Source organism: Pholis gunnellus, assembly GCF_910591455.1.
Source record: "Pholis gunnellus genome assembly, chromosome: 5".
Classification (NCBI taxonomy): domain Eukaryota; kingdom Metazoa; phylum Chordata; class Actinopteri; order Perciformes; family Pholidae; genus Pholis; species Pholis gunnellus.
The window spans coordinates 4,002,499-4,026,513 of record NC_136531.1 but is presented as its reverse complement, the minus strand read 5'-3'; the positions used below and the strand labels follow the sequence as shown (position 1 = coordinate 4,026,513).

General features: G+C 41.2%; 2 protein-coding genes across 2 annotated transcripts; one reads left to right on the top strand and one right to left on the bottom strand.

The window, feature by feature from the left end:
* Positions 1–1,145: 1,145 nt before the first annotated feature.
* On the bottom strand, positions 1,146–7,572 carry LOC306696008 (equilibrative nucleoside transporter 2-like). The gene is made up of 13 exons (XM_079159484.1): positions 7,486–7,572; positions 6,278–6,343; positions 6,098–6,179; positions 5,285–5,439; positions 5,028–5,167; positions 4,545–4,679; positions 3,973–4,070; positions 3,705–3,780; positions 3,032–3,141; positions 2,406–2,514; positions 2,065–2,150; positions 1,788–1,984; positions 1,146–1,558 (listed from the first exon to the last, which is right to left on the bottom strand). Exons 2-13 carry the CDS (start codon positions 6,313–6,315, stop codon positions 1,447–1,449), a joined length of 1,338 nt encoding a protein of 445 aa, XP_079015610.1. The 5' UTR covers positions 6,316–6,343; positions 7,486–7,572; the 3' UTR covers positions 1,146–1,446.
* Positions 7,573–9,480: 1,908 nt separating this feature from the next.
* Positions 9,481–22,565, top strand: LOC306696009 (E3 ubiquitin-protein ligase pellino homolog 1-like). Its single transcript, XM_079159485.1, has 7 exons — positions 9,481–9,674; positions 14,780–14,933; positions 18,827–18,956; positions 19,301–19,402; positions 20,217–20,414; positions 20,496–20,684; positions 21,389–22,565. Exons 2-7 carry the CDS (start codon positions 14,848–14,850, stop codon positions 21,965–21,967), a joined length of 1,284 nt encoding a protein of 427 aa, XP_079015611.1. The 5' UTR covers positions 9,481–9,674; positions 14,780–14,847; the 3' UTR covers positions 21,968–22,565.
* The last annotated feature ends 1,450 nt before the right edge of the window (positions 22,566–24,015 follow it).

Below are 24,015 nucleotides of genomic sequence, written 5' to 3'. Positions count from 1 at the left end.
CTGGTAATCAGCTGCCCCTGCATGCCTTTCTCTCTCAGGTCAATAACAAAGAGAGCTTATTGTTGAGGCTGTGACTGCAGGCAAAACCCCAAATATTTAATCTTTTTCAGGTTTTCTTTGCAAAAGTACTTTAACACTGTTTATTTATTCCGGAGAACAACGAGACTTGTGATGTCTTTTAATAATGGAAAAAATGAAGATTATTGTTTGTGTAAAAACAAATTATTAAGTAAGAAATCAGTTTAGGCTGCACGTGATGCAGCATATGCAGGTTGATTAAATCTGTGTTAAAATGCTTGACTGTATAGTAGTATTGTGCAGTTATATATAATGTCATAAACCTGTTTTACTACATATATTATTTGATTTAATCATTTACTGCTGAGCTGACGTAAAGACTCGGAGAGAGATTTTATTTAATTGTTTTGTTGATACTGTGTATTGTCAATAATGTAAAGTGTGAATGTCACGTCTTGTTACTGCCGTGATAACTAATGGGGATCCTAAATAAAGCAAAAGTAAACAGAGAATCCATATATTTACCTGTAAATCTGAAAACAGAGCACACAGCTGTTACTCCGGTGGAATGAAACATGTTAGTAAAATACGTTCACTGTTGGTTTTTGTTGACAATAAGAACAATAAAGAATACCACCAGACTGGTACTTTAAAGTGTGTTGACGATTAGCCTCAGCAGTACTTGTACTAATGTAAAGTATCACAGTAAATGTACATTAGAGAGGTCAAGAAGACAATCAAGTCCAAAATACTCGCCTCACAAGTCTGCAGCTGAGGTACAAAACTTCACCTAAACTTCTCCATCTCTGGTTCTGATGCGTTCCTTGTCACGGGATTTACAGAAACATGTCTTGTCGCCACTTTTCCTTTTCACTTTCCATGAAGAGAGTAAGAGAATGGGAGGAAGCAGGACACGAGGTCAAAGGAAAGGGCCGAGCGGGAGGAAGAGGAAACAGCAGAGGCTCCGCGCTTGAAAAGTAAAAACAAAATCCAATATTTAATATTTACTTTGAAGCTCGCTGAGCGGCAGCCACTGCTCATGTCACTACAGCTGATGATTATTAAATTAAACTCTGTGTTTCAGTTTATAAACAGATGTACAAATACACAAAAAACACACCAACATTTTGTGCATTTTATTACGAAAGGCAGCAGAAAATTACTTAAGTCAAAGTACAATATCAAGAGACAGAAAATACATAAATAAGCAAACAATAAAAAACAATAAAAAATTCTTCATTTATGAAAATGTATAAAAATAATATACAAACATTCCCTTATAAAAACAGTTATAAAAACTCTTTCACCAGTGCTTTATCCAGTCAGTATAAAGCTGACATTTCATCACAAGTAGGTGCTTTTTGTTAAAGACCAGATTCCCCAAACGAGGATCAACAAAGTCTCACGCGCTCTACGTGTCCCAGTCGTCTAAACCAGTTTTCCCAGCAGGAAGGAGAACGACGCTCCCAGTGCCAGACCCAGAACGAGGAAGAAGGTCATCAGAGAGCCGGCTGTCTCGCAGTCTTTACAGCGCACCAACCTGACGGGACACAAACCGACAGTTACAACATGGCCTCCTCACTCACAAACACAAACTCTCTGCTCGTTCATCCGCATTAAAGGGATCGTTCACTGACTATGGAGAAGAACCTCATTCAACCCCACTTAAAAAAAGAAAAATCTGAAATATCCCTTTAAGACGACGTTTGCGACCCTCACGAATGAGTCTTTCTGTGGCTGAGACGCAGCACTTCCTGTTGAAGACTCACTGTGGAGCGTAGGCCATGCAGAGGCTCGCCAGGTACCCGTTGGAGAAGGAGAACAGGGCCATGATGGTCACGAAGGCAGCGTCGTGTCTGAAGAGGACGGGGAGTCCGGAGTTCTGGACGTTGCACATCATGAGCAGAGGGATGAAGACCAGACGAGACAACACAGCGGCAGGAAACAGGGGGCTCCCCTTCGAGGGCTGCGCAAACACCCGCGGTTAGGAGACATTAACGCGGAACGCTCACAATTTAAAATGGCGAAAATAGCGGCGCTACTCACCCATTGGACGAGAGACGGGGCGCCGCGGCCGACCAAGTCAAAGGTGTTGAAAACGATGAAGCAACAAACGCAGGTGAACACTTTGTCTGTAAGAGATGGAGAGCAGGACTGAGCTGGTGGTGCGACAGTTTAGAACAATATATCCATCGTGTTTGATTATAAAACCAGACTTTGGCTGACGTCCATATTTGCTTTAAAGCACTTCTGAATTATTATTTAGCTCCAACTAAGTCAGATATAAGAGTCTCCCAAAACGTAACTAAGACTATTTACAACTCGGTAACTCATAATTACGATAACTGTGACAGGACATGAAGGCAGCAGATGCTGTGACGTCTCACCCCAGGCAGCGCTGTCCTTGTAGACGGTCTGAACTCGGACCGTGATCACAGGAAACACTGACAGGGTGACGGCGAACAAGCACGTCACACATGCAGCCATCAGCCAGATCTGAGGGACACACACAGATTTATTTATACTATTTATACTACTATTAAGATACTCTTAATGCTCGAGAGGATGCGCTAAAAGGCTAATGTGTGAATGTAATCAAACGTTCTCTGATTCCAGCTTCTTCAATGTGAGGATTTGCTCTTTTTTCCTTGTTTTATATCTTTGTAAACTGAATATTTTCTTTGGGCCGGACAAAGCGAATTTAAAGTTGATTAGTTGAAATCATACCATACGGCTGTTTGTGGCTGTTTGTTGTTGTTTGTAGCCGTTTGTGGATGTTTGTTGTTGTTTGTGGCTGTTTGTTGTTGTGTTCGGTCAGTTAGTTGTTTTTATTGTGATATTTTCTGTGACGTTGACGCTCCTGAATCAAGTTATAAATCTGAAGAAAATCATCATAATGGATCCAACAGCGATGGTGCCCAAGTCATTAGGAGACATTTTCTGTGTCTTTAACGACGTGCACAAATATTTTCTAAAATAATAAATGTCTCCAGACAGACGAGAAGTCGCTCACCTTCTTGAAGACATCGAGGACGGACGAACGCTCCTGAATCTCTTCCGGCTCACTGATGAACTTCCTCGTGACCTTGAGGTCTTTATCCACGCCGTTCAAGACTTTCTTCTCTTTAAAAGGAAAGAAATGAACGTTTATCAGCGACTAAGTTAATAATGCCGATCATCCAAACTGACCTGGAGCCAGCGGAGGAAGAAGTACTCAGATATTCTGCTTAAGCAAAAGAAGTAATACCACAGAGTAGAAAATAAATACTCTGATACTCTGAATAACAATCCTGCGCTCTAAATCTTACTAAAGTAGAACTACAAAAGTTGGTAACGGTGGAGATAATTTGAATTACTTTATAAAATAAATAATCAATCATGATTTATTTGTTGATGAAGGCCAGAAGGGGGAGACAAAGTGTCGCGCTCCATCTTTAAGTCAAGTACTTGAGTAATTGTACTTAGTTTTGTAAGTTTGTAAGTTTAATTCTTTACTACTAAGTTTTAGTAGTTCAGTCCAATTGAAACCAGCTAGCAGTTACTGAGAACCTACAAGGATTTATGAAGAGCGTGTTAGACCCAGATCTGAACCGTTGACTTATATCAGCTGGACCATAATAACATAAGCTCATAAATAACTGGAGAAACCTCGTCGTGTTGCAGGATGAGACTTTGTAGGAACCAACCTGTGCTGCTGAGGAGTTCCTGTGTCGTCTCCACGTTTGCAGAGTGATTTCTGTTCATGTAAAAACGTGCAAATTCCTGCGGAGGAGAGTCGACACCGTCAGGACGCTCGTAATGTGGCTCTAAAGAGGCCGTGAGGTAATACTTTACTGTTGAAATTAATTGATGAGAAAAATATATATCCGTAGTGTCTCTGCCACTGATACAGATGATGACAACAAAGCCTTTAAATTCAATTTAAAATAACATGCGTGTCGTTCGTGTCCTCACCAGCTGTGGCAGCAGCAGGTAACACAGCAGCGTCCACAGAGTGGCCACACACGGAGTGATGAAGTATCCCAACGCAGCCGAGCTTTCATCCGCCTTACCTGCAGAGCGAGAGAGCTTCATTTACAACCAGATTAATTTTTTAGGAACTGTTGCACCAAAACTACGGCCCCTATTACGGACCGATTCCAGCCTATCACGTCGGACATTAAGTTCAGAAACACCAAAGACGGGTTCGAGGTCGGGATGACGTACGATTTTTTTTTTATTATTATATTTTCAAAGGTGAAAATAATAATTAATTGAAGCCCTAAAACGTTTGATTTATGACATTTAAATAATTATTTCAGTTATTGCATCACCCATTCAATAACACTCGCTCACATTTTGAGATGTGAAACTCAAAGCCAGCAGCTACTGTCACTCTCAAAAACAAAGCACATTTAAAGAATTGAGTCCGTCTCCCTCGACAGTAGAAGTCTGTGTTCCTGGTGTTTCATTTTAAACCGCTCAACGATAACTCTTTGTTTGTCATTAACGTTGTCCGGTCCGGTCGGTTCCGGTTCGTTACTTACTTAAGATGGAGAGGAGCATCGCGAGTGCAGCGAAGATCCCGGCCAGACCCTGACCGCTCATGAACAGAGTGCTGTAACGAGGAGGGAACAGACCGACCACACCGAACAGACTGCCCTGCAGCACTGCACTGAACGCTGCACACACACACACACACACAGATTATTATTATTTGTAAGGTAGAATAATACAAGAGCAGCAGTAGCATTGCTCAGACTTTCCCTACATGTCGAAGTCTTCTGTCGCCCACCTGAATGGTTTCATCTAGATTTAAACAATTCAGTATCTTTAATTAGCATCAATTAATTAATGAGGACTCCAAATAAGTTTGTCCTCATTTGTCTAATTGCATTCTATAATTAGGGTTGATAGGTGAAGGTTCATGTGATGTGGACGTAAAGACCTTCAACCTGAACGTCAGAGGCGTTTCATGTGATAACAATAACCGTGTGTGTGTGTGTGTGTGTGTGTTTGCATGGACCCACTGTTGATGAACCAGATGGTGGCCATTGTGACTGAGAAGAAGGTATTCGGCTGCATGGGGACCTGGACCAGAGCGGCGGTGAGGCAGAAGAGCAGCAGGATGAAGATCAGGCTGAAGGCCACGCGGAGACGCTCCCTCACCCTGCAGGGAGGTCGAGAGAGGAAACACGTCGCCTTCGCGGTCAGTCGCTTCACGTCGGTGCGTTAAAAGTGACGTAAACGCATGTGTCAATAAAGCCGAACTAAGTAAAGAACTTACCGCTGATACAGGAAGGAGTTGAGCAGAGTGAACAGCAGCAGGGGCAGCTGGGAAAGCAAGGCCATCCAGCTGTCATAGTTGTAGTCTCCAGTCGAGCCGCCCGATGTGCTGTTGGAGGTGGTGTTTGGCGGCGCTGCGAGGCGCTGGTTGAAATACTTTAACAAAGAGGACGAAAGAAGAACATCTTTATATGAGATATAAAAGAGTAAATGTCTGTGCTGTTGATCAGTTCTTTGTTATATTTACTGTATATATGATTCTGTTTTCTATGAGCTTTGTTGTCTTTGTTTTTAGCTGTGTGTGTATTTCTGTCTTTAGTTCTGTGTATAAGTACACCGAGAGCTACTTAAAACCAGTCTGTTCACATACGTTGCCAACGAAGCTGATTCAGATTCTTAGGACACAAGAAGCTCCAATCGTACAAATAAAGGGACATGAAGAGTTGAGGGGTGCAATGATCCATCGTTGTGAATCCATGCATCGATTCAATGACCAACGATCCAATATCATTGATGCAAAATGTTTAATTTTTAAGTTATGCCTTTATTTTGAAAGTCCCATGGCGTCTGTGTCACCACAAGTTTTTTCCTCCTTCCTACAGAGCCCAGAAATACAATCAAATCGTCAAAAATATTTTAGTTTATTGAGTTGGTATAGATGTAATTGATTGATTGAAATGGGCATATGACATCATCAGATTTTGTGACATCATCAAATATCTTATGTTGATGAAACTTGTGATTTACACTTTTCTTAATATGAATAAAGCAGCAGCAGTTTGATTGACATCCCCTGAAATAAATAATGAGAAACCTGAGAGGCCGTCATGAAGAAGTTCCAGGGCAGCAGAGTTCCCAAACCGAGCACGAAGATGATGACGGCTACAGCCCGACCGCTGTGGGAACAAAACAAAACCAAAATGTCCTGAACTTCAAATTAAAACTTCAGTTTGTACAAAAAGCAAAATCCTCAGCGGGAGAATATCAAACTCACCGGTCGGCAGGTGGACGCAGTTTGTTTTCGTTCCACATCGTGTTGCTTCTGTCTGTTGTTTCTGCACTGAAGTAAAGAGACAACGCACACGATGTGTTTACTGTACATGTGCTGTGTAGGTAATATCAGCATCATCCACAACTGACTCAAATAATCACCGACTTACTGGTCGTTCGTCAGCATCCCTGCTGGTTTTGTGACTTGACGAATCGATAATTTGACTCAAATAAAGAAACATAAAGGTATGTTTTTTTACAGAAAAGTAAAAAAAAAAGGTAGAAAGTATTAATACTTTAATTAAATAGACATCAAAATACTCAATTCTATAGTACACCTGCATTCAATGTTTCATTTAAGTTACAGCAGATGATTACAACAGTTTAATCTGTATATGCATCATATTGTGAAAACTGATCATACGTTTTGTAGCCTTTATAAAAATTAAATTTTCTTACATTTATTTACCTCAGCATAAGACTCAATGGCCTCAATCCTTCCCCTTCATTACTAAATAAGTACCTTAATATTTTTTAATGACATGGCATTAATTAAGAATTAATGGATTAAAGTATTCATTAAGACACTTCATATTAATTCAAGTTTACATTGTGTCATTTTGTCACAAATCATTTGGTGATTGAATAATTTTCATATAATTAAAACCCAAAAACTCTATAAATATCATTAAAACAAACTGACTTATTGTGTGCAGCCTCAATGTGACACATCCGGTTGCGTCATCTGTTTTTCCGCCTTTTTTTAATTCATTTGGCGGGTAAAGGTGTTTTATATCAATCGACTTATAACCATCAAAACCAAATGTTACTTCAGTTAATTACAAAGGTATTATTATCATTATTATTCTGTAGCTATGTAATAACATATGTGTAAGCGCGTACATGTGTTCATAAGAGCGTTTTAATCTACATCTGAAATAATATTTGACTTCATCGTTGTAACCCTGGTTTTAATTAGAGCCGATGGAAAGAATAGACCTGCCTGATTATGTTACTATACAAACACACACGGACACTAATCAAAACTAATCAAACAAAGCTTTACTTAAATGAAAATGTAAGATGTTGTCGGTCCAGTCCGGCAACACTGCACACCGCCTACTTCTTTATTTCCTGCCTATAGCAGTGAACGTATTCTATTTATAATAGAAGCCTATTAAATGATCTTTGTATAACACAGGTACAGCTCACCTGGGTGTCGGAGCCGGTTCCTCGCGGGTCAGACAGCTAGAATGAAGGATCTCCGGCACGCGGAATTCGTACGCGGTTAATTGCTTCCTTGCTTCCTGGAAAGCTGTCATGTGGTGCCGAACACGTGGTTAATGGTAATGACAGTTTTACAAGTTGTTCAAGGCCATGAGGCTAATTAATATATATATATATATAAAAAAAAAATGAAATGATAAACTTAATCATAATACGACCCCATATGAGGCTCCTGACCCTGTATTTGAAACCACTGACTGGTTTAATAGATATCATCCACATGTTTATGATAGTGACCTGTTTAAACTGGTTTTCTTCAACCTGTACAATGTCTATTATATTATTATATATCTATGTAATAAATAGGCCGAATTTAATATAGTCTGCCTGTCTAACAAAATGTGAAAACAAATCTATTCAAATCTATTCACATGTCATTCGTGTGTTCATTTTAACGTCTATCTTTCATTCATTCAAAAAAATAGAAAATATTTCAGGCTGCTGTTTACATTTTTAATATGTTTTTTTATTTTTCTATAATTTTAACTTTTTCATTCATCTTTTTTTAATATCATTTTGAAAACCCACATGTACTTTCTTGTGATTCCCAACTCTAACACTAGATGGCCTCCGCATTAAATATAGATTCAGGATATCTGAGAGGAGACTAAAGCAACATGACACATGTCTGTCAAAAGGTGTGAACATAACAATTGAAGCTTCCCCTGGAAAGATTGAAGGAAACATTAACTCCACTAAGGATTTAGAATCGTCCATAAAGTTCAGTTCAACCGAGGCAAAGTGACTCATCGTGTGTAATTAAAGTTGGACTCATTTTCATAAACTACGATGCTTTAATTTGCCTGGCTGGTTATTCCTGCTCTGCGTGTTTCTACAGTGAACACTGAATGCATGCCTGACTGAAACCAGGACTATTTGTTCTTTGTGGTTGATGTAGGAGCTATTTCATTACTTCGATTATTTTAGTATAATCATTTGTTATTGTTGTATTTATTTTTGTTGACACTAGGGGCACCAAGCACCAGATCAAACACTTGTCAGGTGAAACAATAAAGGCCTCAATGTCAGGTGATAAAGCAGGAAGGGACATGTAGTATACATGTCAGACAAATGTGTTTCTGTGAATTAAAGTAGTGCCATTTTGTTTAACTAATGGCTTCTTTAATGCTTAATACAAACCTAAAGCGTAGAATGCACAGTGTAGTTTTTAACCTGGTAAGTGTGTCTTTGTGTGTGTGTGTGTGTGTGTGTGAGAGAGAGAGAGAGAGAGAGAGAGAGAGAGAGAGAGAGAGAGAAACCAGCTGAAGTAAAAAGAGGAAGTGCTGATTTCTACCTTTCACAATAAAACACCTGTCATGGTAACTTGGTGCAAGTCGTTGCGCAAGTATACTTGCCAACACATTAACAGCATATTAACAAAACGCAAAGAGAACAGTTCAGTGTTCAGCTCAAATCTAAGTTTTAACAATACATTCAAATGTATGTATGTAAATGGTTAATATCGTTTTTTAATCTATCTCAGATACAAAACCACTTGGACTTGCCGATTCTCTTATATGTGGGATGAAAAATACATTTTGACATCTGATAAATACTTTTATTTCACCTTTTATGTAGCTTTAAGTTTGAAAATTGCTCTTATTCCACAGAGTCTGACAGTATCAGTGTCAGTCAGGCATTAAACACAAAAGTCAAAGCAACACACCAGTAACAAGGAGCAGCAATCCATTGTTAATGACATAAAAGCAATATAGAACATGGTTTAAAAATATATATATATATAAAATATTGCAACTATATTCATAAATACTGTGTTACCAACAACTGCTTAATGGTTTAATTAATGTGGGCCTACATCACCTCTACACATCAATCACCTTTGAAATGCATGTAGTGAATTTACTAGTTTTACTTTGAAATGCTTACGGGAAGTACTCACACTTTACAGTTCAAGTCGTTTTCGGTGCGGAGACGAAGTAGCCGAGCCTCGGTGACTTTTTGTTCAATGTAACGAGTCCCACGCTGATGAAAACGTGTTTAAACTCCCGGTAGACGTCAGACCACCGGTAGCAGACACACTGTTCTGCCTAGAAACAGTTGACACCGACGACGAGGCGAATGGACACATCCAGGGAGACAGAACTGCTACTTTGGTGAGTTGTATCGTTTATAAAGTTGTGTATCTCCTACTGACGTCACCATCTGCTAAATAACAAGATAGTTAACGCTCTTTAAATTAGTTCTTAACTTGAACCGACCAAAATTCATATACGTTCACTGTTGTCACCAATTACGAATTTACTAATAACGTAACGCTATATTTCTACATGTTTTAATCTCAACATCCGCAAATTTAAAGTCATACATGCATGGCTAATACGTTTTCTTTATATTAATATCTTAATATGCCATAATAACGTGCTCCTGCGTTAATGTCATGCGGTCTGCTGGTATTTTTTTATTTTAACACTTGGGTATTTAGTAATATTGTATTTGGTAATATATTATTGCAACATAGGCATCACTTAAATATTCCTATAATAACTTATAATGTAATTACCATTATACTGCTATAAGTATTGCTTAATGTTTTCCTTTGTCTCTTTAAGTGACCTCTCTGCTCTATAACGAATATATTTCTTTCAAATGTGTGGTACTGAATTCCGATGTTTATCTACACTATATACAGTAGTAAGTTTACATATTACTCTTACTGTATATATGTGGTACATTATCTTCAAATACTCCTATACTGTAATGTTTCTACAAGTGTTTGTGCTGCCGACTACTGATTATTAAGTTGATTATCAATATTTCTCCATGCACATCTACTTTTTATACACGTAGTATGTTAAATAGTTGAGTATACACGTAGTATGTTAAATAGTTGAGTATACACGTAGTATGTTAAATACTTGAGTATACACATAGTATGTTAAATACTTGAGTATACACATAGTATGTTAAATAGTTGAGTATACACATAGTATGTTAAATACTTGAGTATACACGTAGTATGTTCAATACTTGTGGTTTTCAGGCCGGTGTGTCCGGCTCTGTGCGGCCCAGCTGGCCTCTTTTGTTCCGGCCACACAAACTGATTAGCATGCACCATCCTATCACAGCATCTGTCCCCACAGACGCTGCCATTGTTCCCCATGTTAAACTTGAAAGTTTGCCCTTTTTTTGTTTTTGTTCAACTGTCCCCTCGTGTTTAAAGCCTATTGACATGTCAGCCCCTTATCCACACGCATGTGTTGACCTAAAACCTGGAGAAAGTTTGGACTGTGGGGGGATTAAAGCAGAGGGTGAAGGGGAAGTGAGGGTCACAGGTGGGCGATATGGTTGAAATCAGTGTCACAATATCAATACTTGGTTTTTCTGCAGTGTTTCACAGCAGAAGCCGTCTGTAAAATACCCACCTCTGATAACTTTTATGAAATAAAACATGTAGCCTCTGGGGATAAGGAGCAGAGGAACATTGTGTGTAATGTGCACTTTATCAGAAATAATTCAGAGACCAGATCATTCATTTGGACAAATAAAATGATTCTTATCACAATATTATGTTACTGGAAGTCGCTCAGTGACAGTATTGAGCTACCAGCCCAGATCAGTATTATTAAGTTATTTAGGGACGAAGTCCTTCAGCCTTTGTTTGGCTCTTGCACAATATCATGACCTAACATTTAAATGTGAAATGTCTGAAACTTAATTATAATGATGTTATTATGATGGTGATCTTTGAGTAAATCCTCCAGCGCCGCTTTACGTATTTTTGTGCTTTTAATTCAAAGATTGACGAGTAACCCGGCTTTGTTTAATCTGGTTAAATGTGTCCTAATTTAGATTTTAACTAAATAATCTGTTTACACTGTTTACATGGAGCTGTAATGAGACCACACTGTTGCCTTAATGTGCTCTTAATTGAATCATTAGCGCACACTGATGGTATTGTCTCTGTGACCTCCCTCCAACCGACACACGCGTCCGTCCGCCGCCTGTTACGGAGACAGTTTGACATGTTTGACAGTTCTGCTCACTGACACTTCTCTGTCCGCTGCAATGGAGAACTGGGTTAGTTGAGTGTGTGTGTGGTGTGTGTGTGTGTGTGTGTGTCGGCCAGGAGGTATTTCCTCTTCAGGGCTGGTGTGAAAACACAACCTGCTGGTTTTAGCCCTGCTCCGTGTTTGGCAGGTTGCAGTTTTTAACAAAATATCATCTGCATGTTTATGTCAACAACTGTCAGCTGATACACATCTGTCACGATGGACCTGTGAAACACAGCGGTAGTTAATAACATCAATAACGGCTGCTTTCCATTGAGGTATGCCCGTTAAGGGGACGGAGGGCTGCTGGCAGACTGGCTACTGTCTAAATGGATCACAGTTTCTTTTGTTGTGTTATTGATCACAATTGGACGGAGTTCAGTCCGATGAACAGTCTGAACTCGTGACGACTGGAGAAATATGCAAACGTGAGACTTGTTGTTCCTGTCAGTTGACGTGATGGACAGTCGGGAACAGTTAAAGTGTCGTTCTTTAACATCTGTCACTCTATTGTAAGTCAGTACTGTTGTCGGGATCCTGTTGGAATGATGACTTTGTTTGTTGTAGGCTGTCGTGGTGATCTGGCCCAGTTAAGAGTGAGGCAGCTCTGTGTGGTACAGGCCTCAGGTGATGTTAGTGAGACCTGTTGTTTACCTGTTTGTTGCCTCTCTGGATGAATAATTCACACGTTTGAATACACCTTGTTGTGGAATATTTCTATGTAGATGCGGGACAAGAGTTGATTAAATAAACAGAGTCTGATGAATGCTTAAAGTAGTAAGAGTCAATTTAATGCTTGCAAGCAGGAGAGTGGACACACAGACACGTATCTCAGTGAACTGTGCAAACACTGTCAAAGAAGCACAAGGCACATGATGTTTTATGCACACAAAGGGTCACGCCTTTAGTGACCCCATAAACAAGGGAGTATAGGGTCTCTGGACATGGGTTGATCTGTTTCTGCTCCTTATCTGTTATCTCCAGGTGCGATCAACTGGGGGTCAGTTCATGCAGAAACAGAATACAATTGTTTCCTGTTTCTCCTTTTAGTGTTCATGTAAACATCAACACTGGAAAACAGGACCTAGGTTTTATGACCTGATTCACCTCTGTAGGAATGCAGTGTTTATCTGTCTCTCTGTCCCTTCCCCTCAGTAGACCACTCATCTTCCAAAACATCCCAATATACTAGAATATATTTTTCCATTAATATACTTAATACATATTTTACCATTACAACCTCCACTCTGCATCTCTCAGGTTAGCTCTCACGGAAGATCTGTCGCTCGGAGGGAAGTGAATTAGTGTACATAGACGTCACAGTCGGACTGATTGTTCTCACTGCTGACTTCTGTTATTTTCTCTGTGGCGTTGACCTTTTTGCACGAATGAATGAATTATTGAACAAGAAGGCAGTCAGCAGAGGGCCTAATAATCAGCATTATTATACATTCCATGCACGATATACAACTAAAGTATGACGACAATGCAAAGAACTTGAATGGCGATAAACTTGTCATGATGTCATGATTTAGTGCCCGGACTCCATTAAGCTTTGTGTTGTTGTTGATGGGAAACCGTGAGATCCGAGCCTCACGTGAGGGATGAAATCAGCGTTGAGCCGCGGCGTGGACACAGCGAGAGTGGACGGGACCCACAAAAGAGCGGTTGTTGTGGGCGAGTGAAGTCACTTTAGAAGTCGTCCTCTTTATCTGGTGTCCAGTTACAGTCAATGGTTCTCTGTCCTCCTGCAGTTCACTGGCCGTATTCATGGCCACTGAAAATAAGCTGTGGTCGTGACGGAGGGGTGAGGCCCTTCTTTTCATGATACGTGGATCTATAAATGTCTTTCACCCACGAAACACAACAGATTACCAACAACAGGGCTGCAGGCCCCCCCCCCCCCCCCCCCCCCCCCCCCTCCAGGAAATGTGTCAGAGGAGGAGGAAGGATTTTAGGTTCCTGAAGGTGCAGATATTGAAACCAGGCTGATATGTGCTGATATAAAGCAGGTGGCAGCTCTGTTTCTCAGCACATGGTAACGCAGAATAATGATTATCATCTTCATTCTACATCCTAACCTCTGATATTATTGGATGTTAGCAACTCTTCATGCTGTTTTGGTTTCCTGTCATTTGGCTCTTGTGATTTTATCTCAAGGAAACGTGCTTCCGATCTCAGACTGGTAGCTGAGTGTTTTTAATCATATTAACTCATGATAAATGTAAATTCAATTGTATTTTGCTCCTGCTGACGGGCAGGAAGAGACTTTTACTGCCGGTGCTCTGATGCTTTTATTGGGCTGATGAACTTTTAAAGTAACACAGAGCTTGTAAACGTTTGGCTGTGGAACTGTTCTGTGATTGTGAGAGAGATAGAAGAAGAAGCTGCTTGGTAATTGGCTAAAAAAAGTCAGTTTTCCAGCAACTTTACAGAAATATCATCATAATCAAAAGATCAACAAGAGTTACAGTTGCTTCAACGCTGTGGCTCTTCAACATAGTGTCGAGATCCAACATCTGTAAACTCCTGAATGTTCATAAATAACACAAACAGTTACTAAAACAATGAAGATGCCTGAAACAGCACAAGTCTGGAGAGATTTGAGTACATTTGACCCTGCTTTGCTATTACTGTATGTTGTAAAGACAACATCTTAACACTGAAATGTTTGAAGTCAGAGAAATCTAAGCAGATTTGCTCAACAGTTATTCGTCTGGTTATTTGACATAAACTGATCAGAATCTGGTGTTTGGCCATAATACAAGAATGAATATGCTAATTATGACACACGCACACACACACACACACACACAAATGTCCAATAGAATAAAATGATGAAGCGATGACATTTGAGGAAAGGCGTGGATGCGAGGCGGTGGTTCTAGTTTCATGGCACAAAGGATTATAACATCAGCTCCAGCGTTGCCGCTGAGTGTGTCACCCCGTCACGGACGCACACCTAACAACCCCACTCAGTGTACGGCAGTGAAGTCACACATTGTCTGCCCCGGTTGCCCCCCCCCGGGGCCCCCACTACAAAGACAGTGTGGGTGTATTGTTAGTAATGAATGGTGTTGTGTTGAAGCCTTTTGAGTGTGTTTGTCTGAATGAATGTCTGAAGAGGGTTTTTAAATGAAATATTATGCTTTTTCTTCAAAAAACGAAACTCCTACTTCATCTTAAAGGCTCTTCTCTTGTGTCTGCAGGTGATGTGTGTACCAGTCCTGATGGAGACGCTCTGAGGCCCCCCCCCCCCCTCCTGAAGTCTGCCCAGATGTTTTCTCTCGGTCAGGAAAACATCTCCACCTCCCCTGCTTCCACCAAAGGACCAGTGAAGTATGGAGAGCTCATTGTGCTCGGGTAAGAAGGAGCTTTAACAGCTGTGGTCACAACTTCTAAATCATCAACGTGGAGCTTTAAAGCTCCTGCTGCGTTTCAGCCCTTTAAACTACTCGTAAATGTGCGCTTTACATCACTGCTGCCCGTTTCATTTTTGTGAAGAGTGACATCTGCTTCCTACTTTTCAAGCAGCAATTCGTATGAAACCATTTGAGTATGAAAATCTATTTCCTCTCTGCAGATAGAGAGCAATCTACCGCAGTGGAAACCTAGTCAGCGTTATTTGAGTATCAGGAAACTTCAGTTCCAGCGTGTGATGTTTCACACGCTGTGGAAGCTCGTGTTGGCGGTGCTTTTCAGGAACACTATGACATCCAATGATCGGGAATCAGCTGGAACAAGCATTCATGAGTTGAGAGATACAGCAACCAAACATCGACCAGAAACAATCTCGTTTTTGTCTTTTCTTAAATGTCAAACGTTTTTTTACAGCTGTCTCATGAATGCATGACCACATGATGATAATCACACTGCATGAAAACTAAATAAAGTGGCAAAGAGATAACTGCTGCCGAGTTCCCATCTCAAGAAAGTTTCAAGTCTCAACAAGCTCATTTACAGCCAGTCAAGAGCGAGTCGGGCTGCACCTCGGGCTGCACCTCCCGCTTTATTTCTGCTGTTGTTTACATCGTTCAAATCAAACACGGGAGGCAGCACCACGTAAATATACACACGGTATTAAAACTGTGTGTTGGGGCTTTTTATTTTTGCTTTGTGATAATATCATCTTCCCAGAAGCTATCACATGCCTATATATAGGTTACATGAGAACAAACAGTGTGTGAGGAGGAAGCTCGTCCAAACCGAAAAAACATACAAATTGGTATTCGAGGAGATGAAAAGGAAAGAATGCTTCCTTTGCAATAACGGAAAGATTGCACAAAAGGAAAACTACCGGCTTCTTCTTTCCTGCGCTGTGCGTCTGCAGAAGGTTCTAGCACAAAACCAGGAATGTGGTTCTGAGTAGTACAAGCTAGTACAAGTCAAATATTGGTGGATTGATAGAGACTGTAGATAGGCTGGTAGGTGGGTTTGTTGATTGATGGATTGGTTAATGAATTGATTGAATAACTATTCATCTTAAATTGTTCTGTTGCAGCAGCCGAAAGCAAAAACAGACAAAGATAATGAGCAAAAGCTTAAAATCAACGAGGAGTGAAATCAACTAGGATTTCCTTAAAAAACAAACAAACACGTATAGACTCAAACATAATCCCTCTCCCTCGTCACCTCTGACCTGCAGACCCGGCTCTCTGTCTGGATTACCTTACTTTACAAATCCTGCTCATTGGGCCTTTAAAATACTAGTTTATATATGATTTAATAAACACCTTCTAGTACCTTGTATCACAAATGCTACTTTGTGTCTTCCCTTGCCAACATCTAGATGGAAGAAGGTTTCATATCCAGAGTTTTACAAAGAACGACCGTGTCATAGGTTTCAGTATTGTTTTCAGATTTTTTAAATACTTCAACTGTATTTTGGTAGTTCAAGAAATAAAGATGTATTTTTCTACATAACTCTTAGAGCCAAAGCTCTTCAATGTAAAATGTTGTCCGGACAGAAGCAGCCGTGTAAGAACTCAGAATCCTCTAAATTTGGTAATTTTTAAATTTAAATCAGGAATTATGTGATCAGAGGCACAAACCTGTCCAGACATTTTACGCCCGCTTTACGTACTTGATACTAGATAGATGCACATGTTTGATACTGTGTGTTTGTAGCACTTGTTAAGCCTTTAAACTGAACTTCTTGGCTTGTATTTCATATTGAACCTGTAGTAGAAAGCCCACAGCAGTGCAGACATTTGCATTGTTTTGACTCAGCGCTTCTGATGGTCTGAAAGCCGCCTCACAATCGTTGGTGTGGATAAGAATGCGTCCACAGAAATGATTACAGCACAAATCACTTCGTTTTGAGCTCTGTGGTGCCTTGCAGCATTTTTTATGTGCAGCTTGAAATTGTTCAGGAGCAGCAAAACTCTGCCTCATCCAGTTAAAGACGTCGATGAACTCCACCACAGCAAAGAATGCTGCTGACTTCCTGACGAAGGCCTTTCACTGAGGACACAAGAGAGCGCCTGTGGTTCAGGGAGGTGGAGACACCTCAGGAGAGTTGTGGCCGCCGCGGTTTTCAGACCTTTTTGTTTGCTTTCGTATCATCGTGTCCACATGTGGAACTAAACAGTCTGCTAGACCCAGCAACTGGCAATTACACTGGTCATAAGGTTTCATTTTAAGGAGCCGTGGAGTTTGTGAAAACAGAGGTGGCGTCATGCGGGGTGACTGGGGCGTGTCTGAGTTTGTCTAAGAAAAGGAGGTGGCCGTCACTTTATCTGAAACGCAGGAAGTTTGCAATATCCAGCGAAAAGAATGGCTCCACTTTGAACTGAACTCCAATGTTGACCTGACCTGCGTCTGGCAGCAGTCTGGCTCTGCAGATAACCTCCGGCAACATTTAGCTTCCAGAATGTGCTTCTCAGATCCACAGCAGCTCAGGACGAGAATAATAAACGGGTGTTTTGCAAATAAATGCAGTTGAGTTGAAGTTGTCTTTAGCAGGCGTCCTGATGGATTGAGGGTTAACCACATTACCACTGCATCCTGCTTTTGTGTGTGGGCTGAAACGGTTGTTGCTCTCCAGCTTTCTCTCCCACACACAGCTTCCTGTCTCCAGTGAAAGCTGGGAAAGAAACGTCTGGGAAACACGGCTTGTTTGACTTTTAACCTGCATTAGGTAGACAGGGCGTGTTTAGCCTAGCATAGCATAAAGACAGGAAGTAGGGGGAAACCGCTAGCCTAGCTTCATCAAAATATAGATGAAATAAAAAAGGCTTCAAAGCTGTCTGTGTTTAAGATGTCGGAGGAGGAGCTTTGGTTACTTTACTTGGACTTGTTGCAGCTTTTTGACTTGGAATGAGTAGAAATCCTTAAAGATGAAACTCTTCATTTATGAATCAAGTCCTTATTTCTAGATGCACAGTAGTCGATCACATCGCACAAGCAGCAGAGAGCGGTGTGTTTGTCAGTGCAGACCAGCAGACAGACAACAAACGATACTGTAGATTATCACGTCAACATTTTAAAGACTTAAAAGACGGGATTAACACACAGAGACGCGCGTGATCGTTTTACTTTAATCAGCTTTATTGGCCAAGCATGTGTGCACACAAGGAATTTGACTCTGACTTTTACTTTTCCACATCCACAGAAATAGACATAACAGCTCAGACCGAAGTCAACAAAGCTGGAAAAATAAAGGACTAATACGTACACAAATATGTGAAAAAATAGACATTTTACAACGTTTACTTGAAAGTAATGAACACAAATTGTAAATAGCGTTTATTATTTCTGGGGATTCACATTCAGGGCACACGGGGGCTTGTTTAGGACCTGGACTTGACTTGTTGAACAAGAAATCCTTGTTCAACACTTGTTGGTCTTGACTCAGGGTTTCTTTTCCAGGACTCGGGGCTTTTGTCCCACCTCTGGCAGATAGTGTTTATTGTTTGGGATCAGCATAATTCAGCCCAAACTCAGTGAAGTGTGTCGAGAGACTCCACCACAGCAAAGAATGCAGCTGACTTCCTGACTGAAGGCCATTCACTGCGGACACAAGAGAGCGCCTGTGGTTCAGGGAGGCTGGCTGCTGCGGTTTCAGACCTTTTGTTTGCTTTTGTATTATTGTATCCAGAACTGAAATAAAGCTGTCTGGGACCCTCGACCGTCACACTGTATCCTATAAATATAAATATATATATATATTAAAATGAGTGCAGCAGTTTTGTAGATAACCTGTGTGGATATCTTCTGTGAATGTTGTGAGACGTTTTCCCATCTCGTGTGTTCAGGTGCAACGGCTCCCTGCCCACCGGCGACAAGGGGAGGAGGAAAAGTCGCTTCGCTCTGTGTCGCAGGAACAAGGCCAACGGTGTGAAACCGAGCACCGTCCACTCGTCCTGCACGCCGCAGGCCGCCAAGGTGAGAGCTCGACACACAGGCAGCAGTGTTCATCAGTGACCTGTGACATGCAGCACGCCAGTGAAACCTTCACATGTCCCGGAAGCAAGCTTTGCCTCTTGTATATTACTTTTTTGAATGTGCTTGTGTGAGGCAACTGCAATGAGACATAGAAACACCTTATTATGTAGGTTTAGTGGGTTTTTTTATCAGCTCTGTATCCGTGCATATCACCAGGATTCTTAAGGGTATTTATAATAAGTGGAAATGTGGAATTTGAGCATTATTTGACAAAAAGAACAGTAATGGTTTGTGTTTGACCTGAAACACATTGTAACAAGTGTGTCTCTTGTGTGTCTCTAAAGGCTGTAAGCAACAAGGAGCAGCACAGTATCTCATACACTCTGTCCCGGGCACAGACGGTGGTGGTGGAGTACACACAAGACAGCAACACAGACATGTTCCAGGTCTGTAGCGTCCACTACCTCTACCTGATGTCACTGCAGTTACAAAGAACAAATTCAACTGTTCGTGGTTGACATACAAGGATTTGACACCTACCTGTCAAGTTTACAGGGACAGTTCAGTTTGTCCTCCTACCGGTGGTGCTTTTCATCAGTCTAGATTGTTTTGGTGTGAGTTTCCTAGTTTTAAGTCTCTTTCCGGTGCGATACATTCCCAAACTATTTAAGTAAAAGGCAGACATCTCTACGGCCAGCAACTCACACCAAAACAATGTAGATTGATAAATAACACTACAGGTAAGAGAGAAACATATGTTTTTTTGATTTTGGGGTGAACTGTCCTTTTAAATGGACTCAGCAGCAGAGTTTTAGGTTTCATAATAAAGGCTTTATTCTCATAAACCTGCCTTTTCTCCCTTTCAGTAAATTTAGACAATAGTTATTTTCTTTCTTTTAGCCATTCGTCAGTGAAATCTTGTAAACTTCCTCACAGCTAAGAGAAAAACTTTGACTTTGTTCTTGTGTTTTTATTTTTTGACCACCAGACATTTTGCAGGTTGCACTATGTGGGTTTCAAAAGCCTGTGAGTTGGTTTTAAGCAATAAAAAAAAAGCCCCAATTGAGGAATTAGAAACATAAATGAGAATCAACAAAGCTGCCAACAAATTGCTGTGATAAAAATTCCAGAAACTCTCCGTTTTTCTTTTTGTAATCATAGTTTTCGCAATCATCATAGTTAATCATAGTTTTTGCACTGTTCGTGCATGTTTCTTGTAACACCATCACCAATAACATAAATGTCTCGGTGTCCTTTCAGATCGGTCGTTCCACAGAGACTCCCATTGACTTCGTGGTGACCGACACGCTGCCCGGTGGTCACGGCCACGCCGACGGTCAAACGGTTCAGAGCACCATCTCCCGCTTCGCCTGCCGCATCATCTGCCAAAGAAACCCTCCTTACGGCGCGCGGATCTACGCCGCGGGCTTCGACTCCTCCAAGAACATCTTCCTCGGGGTAGGCTGAAGGAAGTGGAGCCGTCTCAGCGCTGCATTACTAGATTGATGGATTAATTAACAGGCCTTGACGTCCTCACAGGAGAAAGCAGCCAAGTGGAGGATGCAGGACGGTCAGATGGACGGACTGACCACCAACGGCGTTCTGGTGATGCACCCGCGCCACGGCTTCAGCCAGGGCTCTAAACCTGGTCTGTGGAGGGAGATGTCCGTCTGCGGCAACGTCTTCACGCTGCGGGAAACCAGATCATCTCAGCAGAGGGGCAAGATGGTGGGTCACTCCAACCGGCTCTTGGTGGGAGCTGTTGTTTTTCTTTAACGTCAACGTCGTCTAAAGGCGCCCTCAGGGAAGTTTTGTTTGAAGTCTGTGTGTGTATCTCTGAGGTCTGACAAACACACTTAGTTTGTTGTTCACTCTGTTCTTTCTTTGCTCATTACTGCCACCAGCTGTCAGGCAGGAATATTTATCACGTCTTCTGGCTCACGGGACATGACGTGCAAAATAATGGACATCATTTATGGAATATACACTTACATGATCTTGACATTTGACATTGTACACACTTCTATATGCAACCTTACTATACACCTTGTGTCTTTTTCAGGCATCGTGTGTTTGCGCTCTTTGTATTTCCACTCTTTCTTACATTGTACTGCAGAAGTGGCACAAGAATTTGCTCAGGATAAATACAGTTCTATCTTATCTTATGTGCACGATACAAACAAATGTTGCTCCATGGCGCTACTAGAGGTTAAAAACTACCTTTAACTTTGTGAAACCTATGAATGCTTCAAATAATAATAGGTCTGTTCTATGTTAATCTACCTTTAAAATATGGATGTAAACCCCAGGAACATGTTTCACATTTTCAGAGAAACCCTCAGTGGAGTTACAGGATCTACTTGAGCAGCGAGGACGTCTTGAATTTGGCTCTCATATAATAATGTAATATCTTCTGCTCGTCTCTCCTTCAGGTGGACCCTGAGTCTAACGAGCTGGTGGACGGGTCCCTCGTCGACCTCTGCGGCGCCACGCTGCTGTGGCGGACGGCCGAGGGCCTGGCGCACACACCCACCGTCAAACACCTGGAGGCTCTGCGGCAGGAGCTGAACGCCGGGCGGCCGCAGTGTCCCGTGGGCCTCAACACGCTGGCCTTCCCCAGCCTCCGCCGCAAAGACGTGGTGGACGAGAGGCAGCCCTGGGCCTACCTGCGCTGCGGCCACGTGCACGGCTACCACGGCTGGGGGGGCCGCCGCAACCCCGAGGTGGAGGCGGAGTGTCAGGAGAGAGAGTGCCCCATGTGCCGGACGCGGGGCCCCTACAAGCCGCTGTGGCTGGCCTGCGAGGCGGGCTTCTACGTGGACGCGGAGCCCCCCACCCACGCCTTCGTCCCCTGCGGCCACGTCTGCTCGGAGAAGACGACGGCGTACTGGAGTCAGATCTCGCTGCCGCACGGCACGCACACCTTCCACGCCGCCTGCCCGTTCTGCATCGAGCCGCTGGGCGGAGAGTCCGGCTGCATCAGACTCATCTTCCAAAGCCCGCTGGACTAGACACCACCCAGACTTTCTCAAGCCTTAAAACAGCACTAGGGTGCACAGATATATATGCTTTGAGGGTTTTTTTTTCATAACTTAATTTTTTCTAACTTAATTTAACTTAATTTTGACCAATATACACATTTATTGTGTTGCCCTTTTTTTGAATATCGTAAATGATTCAGGTAGTGTTTGTCCCTGTACACAGCTGCCAGATGTTTGATTTGCTTTACACTTTTTAGATTTTGTATTTATTCCTTTACCTCTTCACTAACGTGAGTCAATTCTGTGAATCAATGCAGAATTCAACAGCTGATCACTGTGTCACCCTGCCTTAAAGAGCCACCGACACTGAGACATGATCACCAGTTTGGTTTCAGCGTCCAGCTGTGATCCACTTCCTGTTTTTTTCCTGTTTTTAAAGGCAGAATTTTCATGCAGGAACTCATGATCCATAACATATTTCTGTATTTGATCCTTTTCTCTGAAATCAAGTGACCTTCCTCTGTATAACGCTGTTGCCTCCTTGAATGCAGAATAACTGTATTTTATTATCTTAATACAAGCTTTTATCATGACTTTACAAAAATATATTCTTTGGGAAACATTTGAAGCTGCTGTCTTGTGACTTGAAACAAACACATACAACCTGAATGTCATTTCCTAAACAAAATACAAATGTACTTCAGGCATGAATGACAATAAACCAGCATTATTCAGTTGTTACATAAAGAATAAACACTGAACCAACACTTCATGTTAGGAGTTGCAGGCTTAAAGGTATAGTGATTATATAATATTTGTAATGACAGTAGGCCCACTATAGCATTAACTCAATCCACTATTTAGTATCTGAAGATGTTTAGTTATAGCTAGTTAACTATTTAGTTAGCAGACTTTAATCTTCAAACAATCACAGGCATTTCTCTTATTCAATGTTCTTAATGTCCAAGACCTTTTTCTGTTGCACAGGGTCTATCTAACTAAGTGTCCTTATTTATATTTTAAATGTCCGACATAAATAATCAGTTGAGTGTCGTCTCATATGCATATTTTCCTCCTGTTTTGAAGCGAGCTTTGGGTGTGGTCCCTACTTTGATTTTGTCCTCTCCTGGAATATGCAGGGTGTCCCTCGGTCCTGGTACCTGCAAGAGACGAGAAAACTAGAAAAAAATGTGTCCTCTATAATAACAATAATTGTATTACTAGTGTCAGTCAGTAGGTGTAGAAATGCTTTTTCTAAGTAGCCTCATATTATATGAAGATATTGATTGTCTTAATAATTCAATATTAACATTAATATTAATAATAATAAATGCTTTCTTGTGGCCACCAGGTGGCACTATCTGTGCCGACACCCAATAATTCTAGCCTGACGTTATTTCCAACATTCTCATTAATTATTAATTATTTTGCTTATGATTTTCAATACAATATCTACATTTTAGTACTCGTACCAAAGCGATTATATTTTCAGTATCCCTGATCATACTGTATCTAGTGTTTTTCTACTAAAACTATTAATTTCATTTATGAAATGAGTTGCCAATGCACGCAGCCAAATGTCTTAATATCTTAACAACGCAGGTCTGACAATAGCCTCTAATGTTAGTCAAAAAATGCATTTAACTAGTGAATACATGTTGTATTATTTAGTATGTTAAGAGGAACAACATCACAGAACAGTGCAAGTTATGCCTTCCAGCTGTGAAAATGCACGAGAAGTGTGAATACCATGAAGTCGTTAGCCCTCATTTAAATGCACATAGTATGTTTTTATACAAAAATCCAGAAACACAGACGTAGTTTCACTCATAGAACTTTATTACAACAAAAAACAATCAATCAAAAAGAAAAGAAAATGAGTCCCGGTGTCATGGCTGGTGGGAAGGGAACCTTCAGGAACCTTCAGGTACCTTCAGAGACCTTCAAGGACCTTCAGAGAAGGAATTGAAAATGAAGCAGAGCCCATTCAGTCAAGTTATTAAATAGAAAGTTCAATTGACCAATTAGATTCAATTACTGCTGTGCATGTGTTTAACTCCTTTGCAGCTACTTTAATC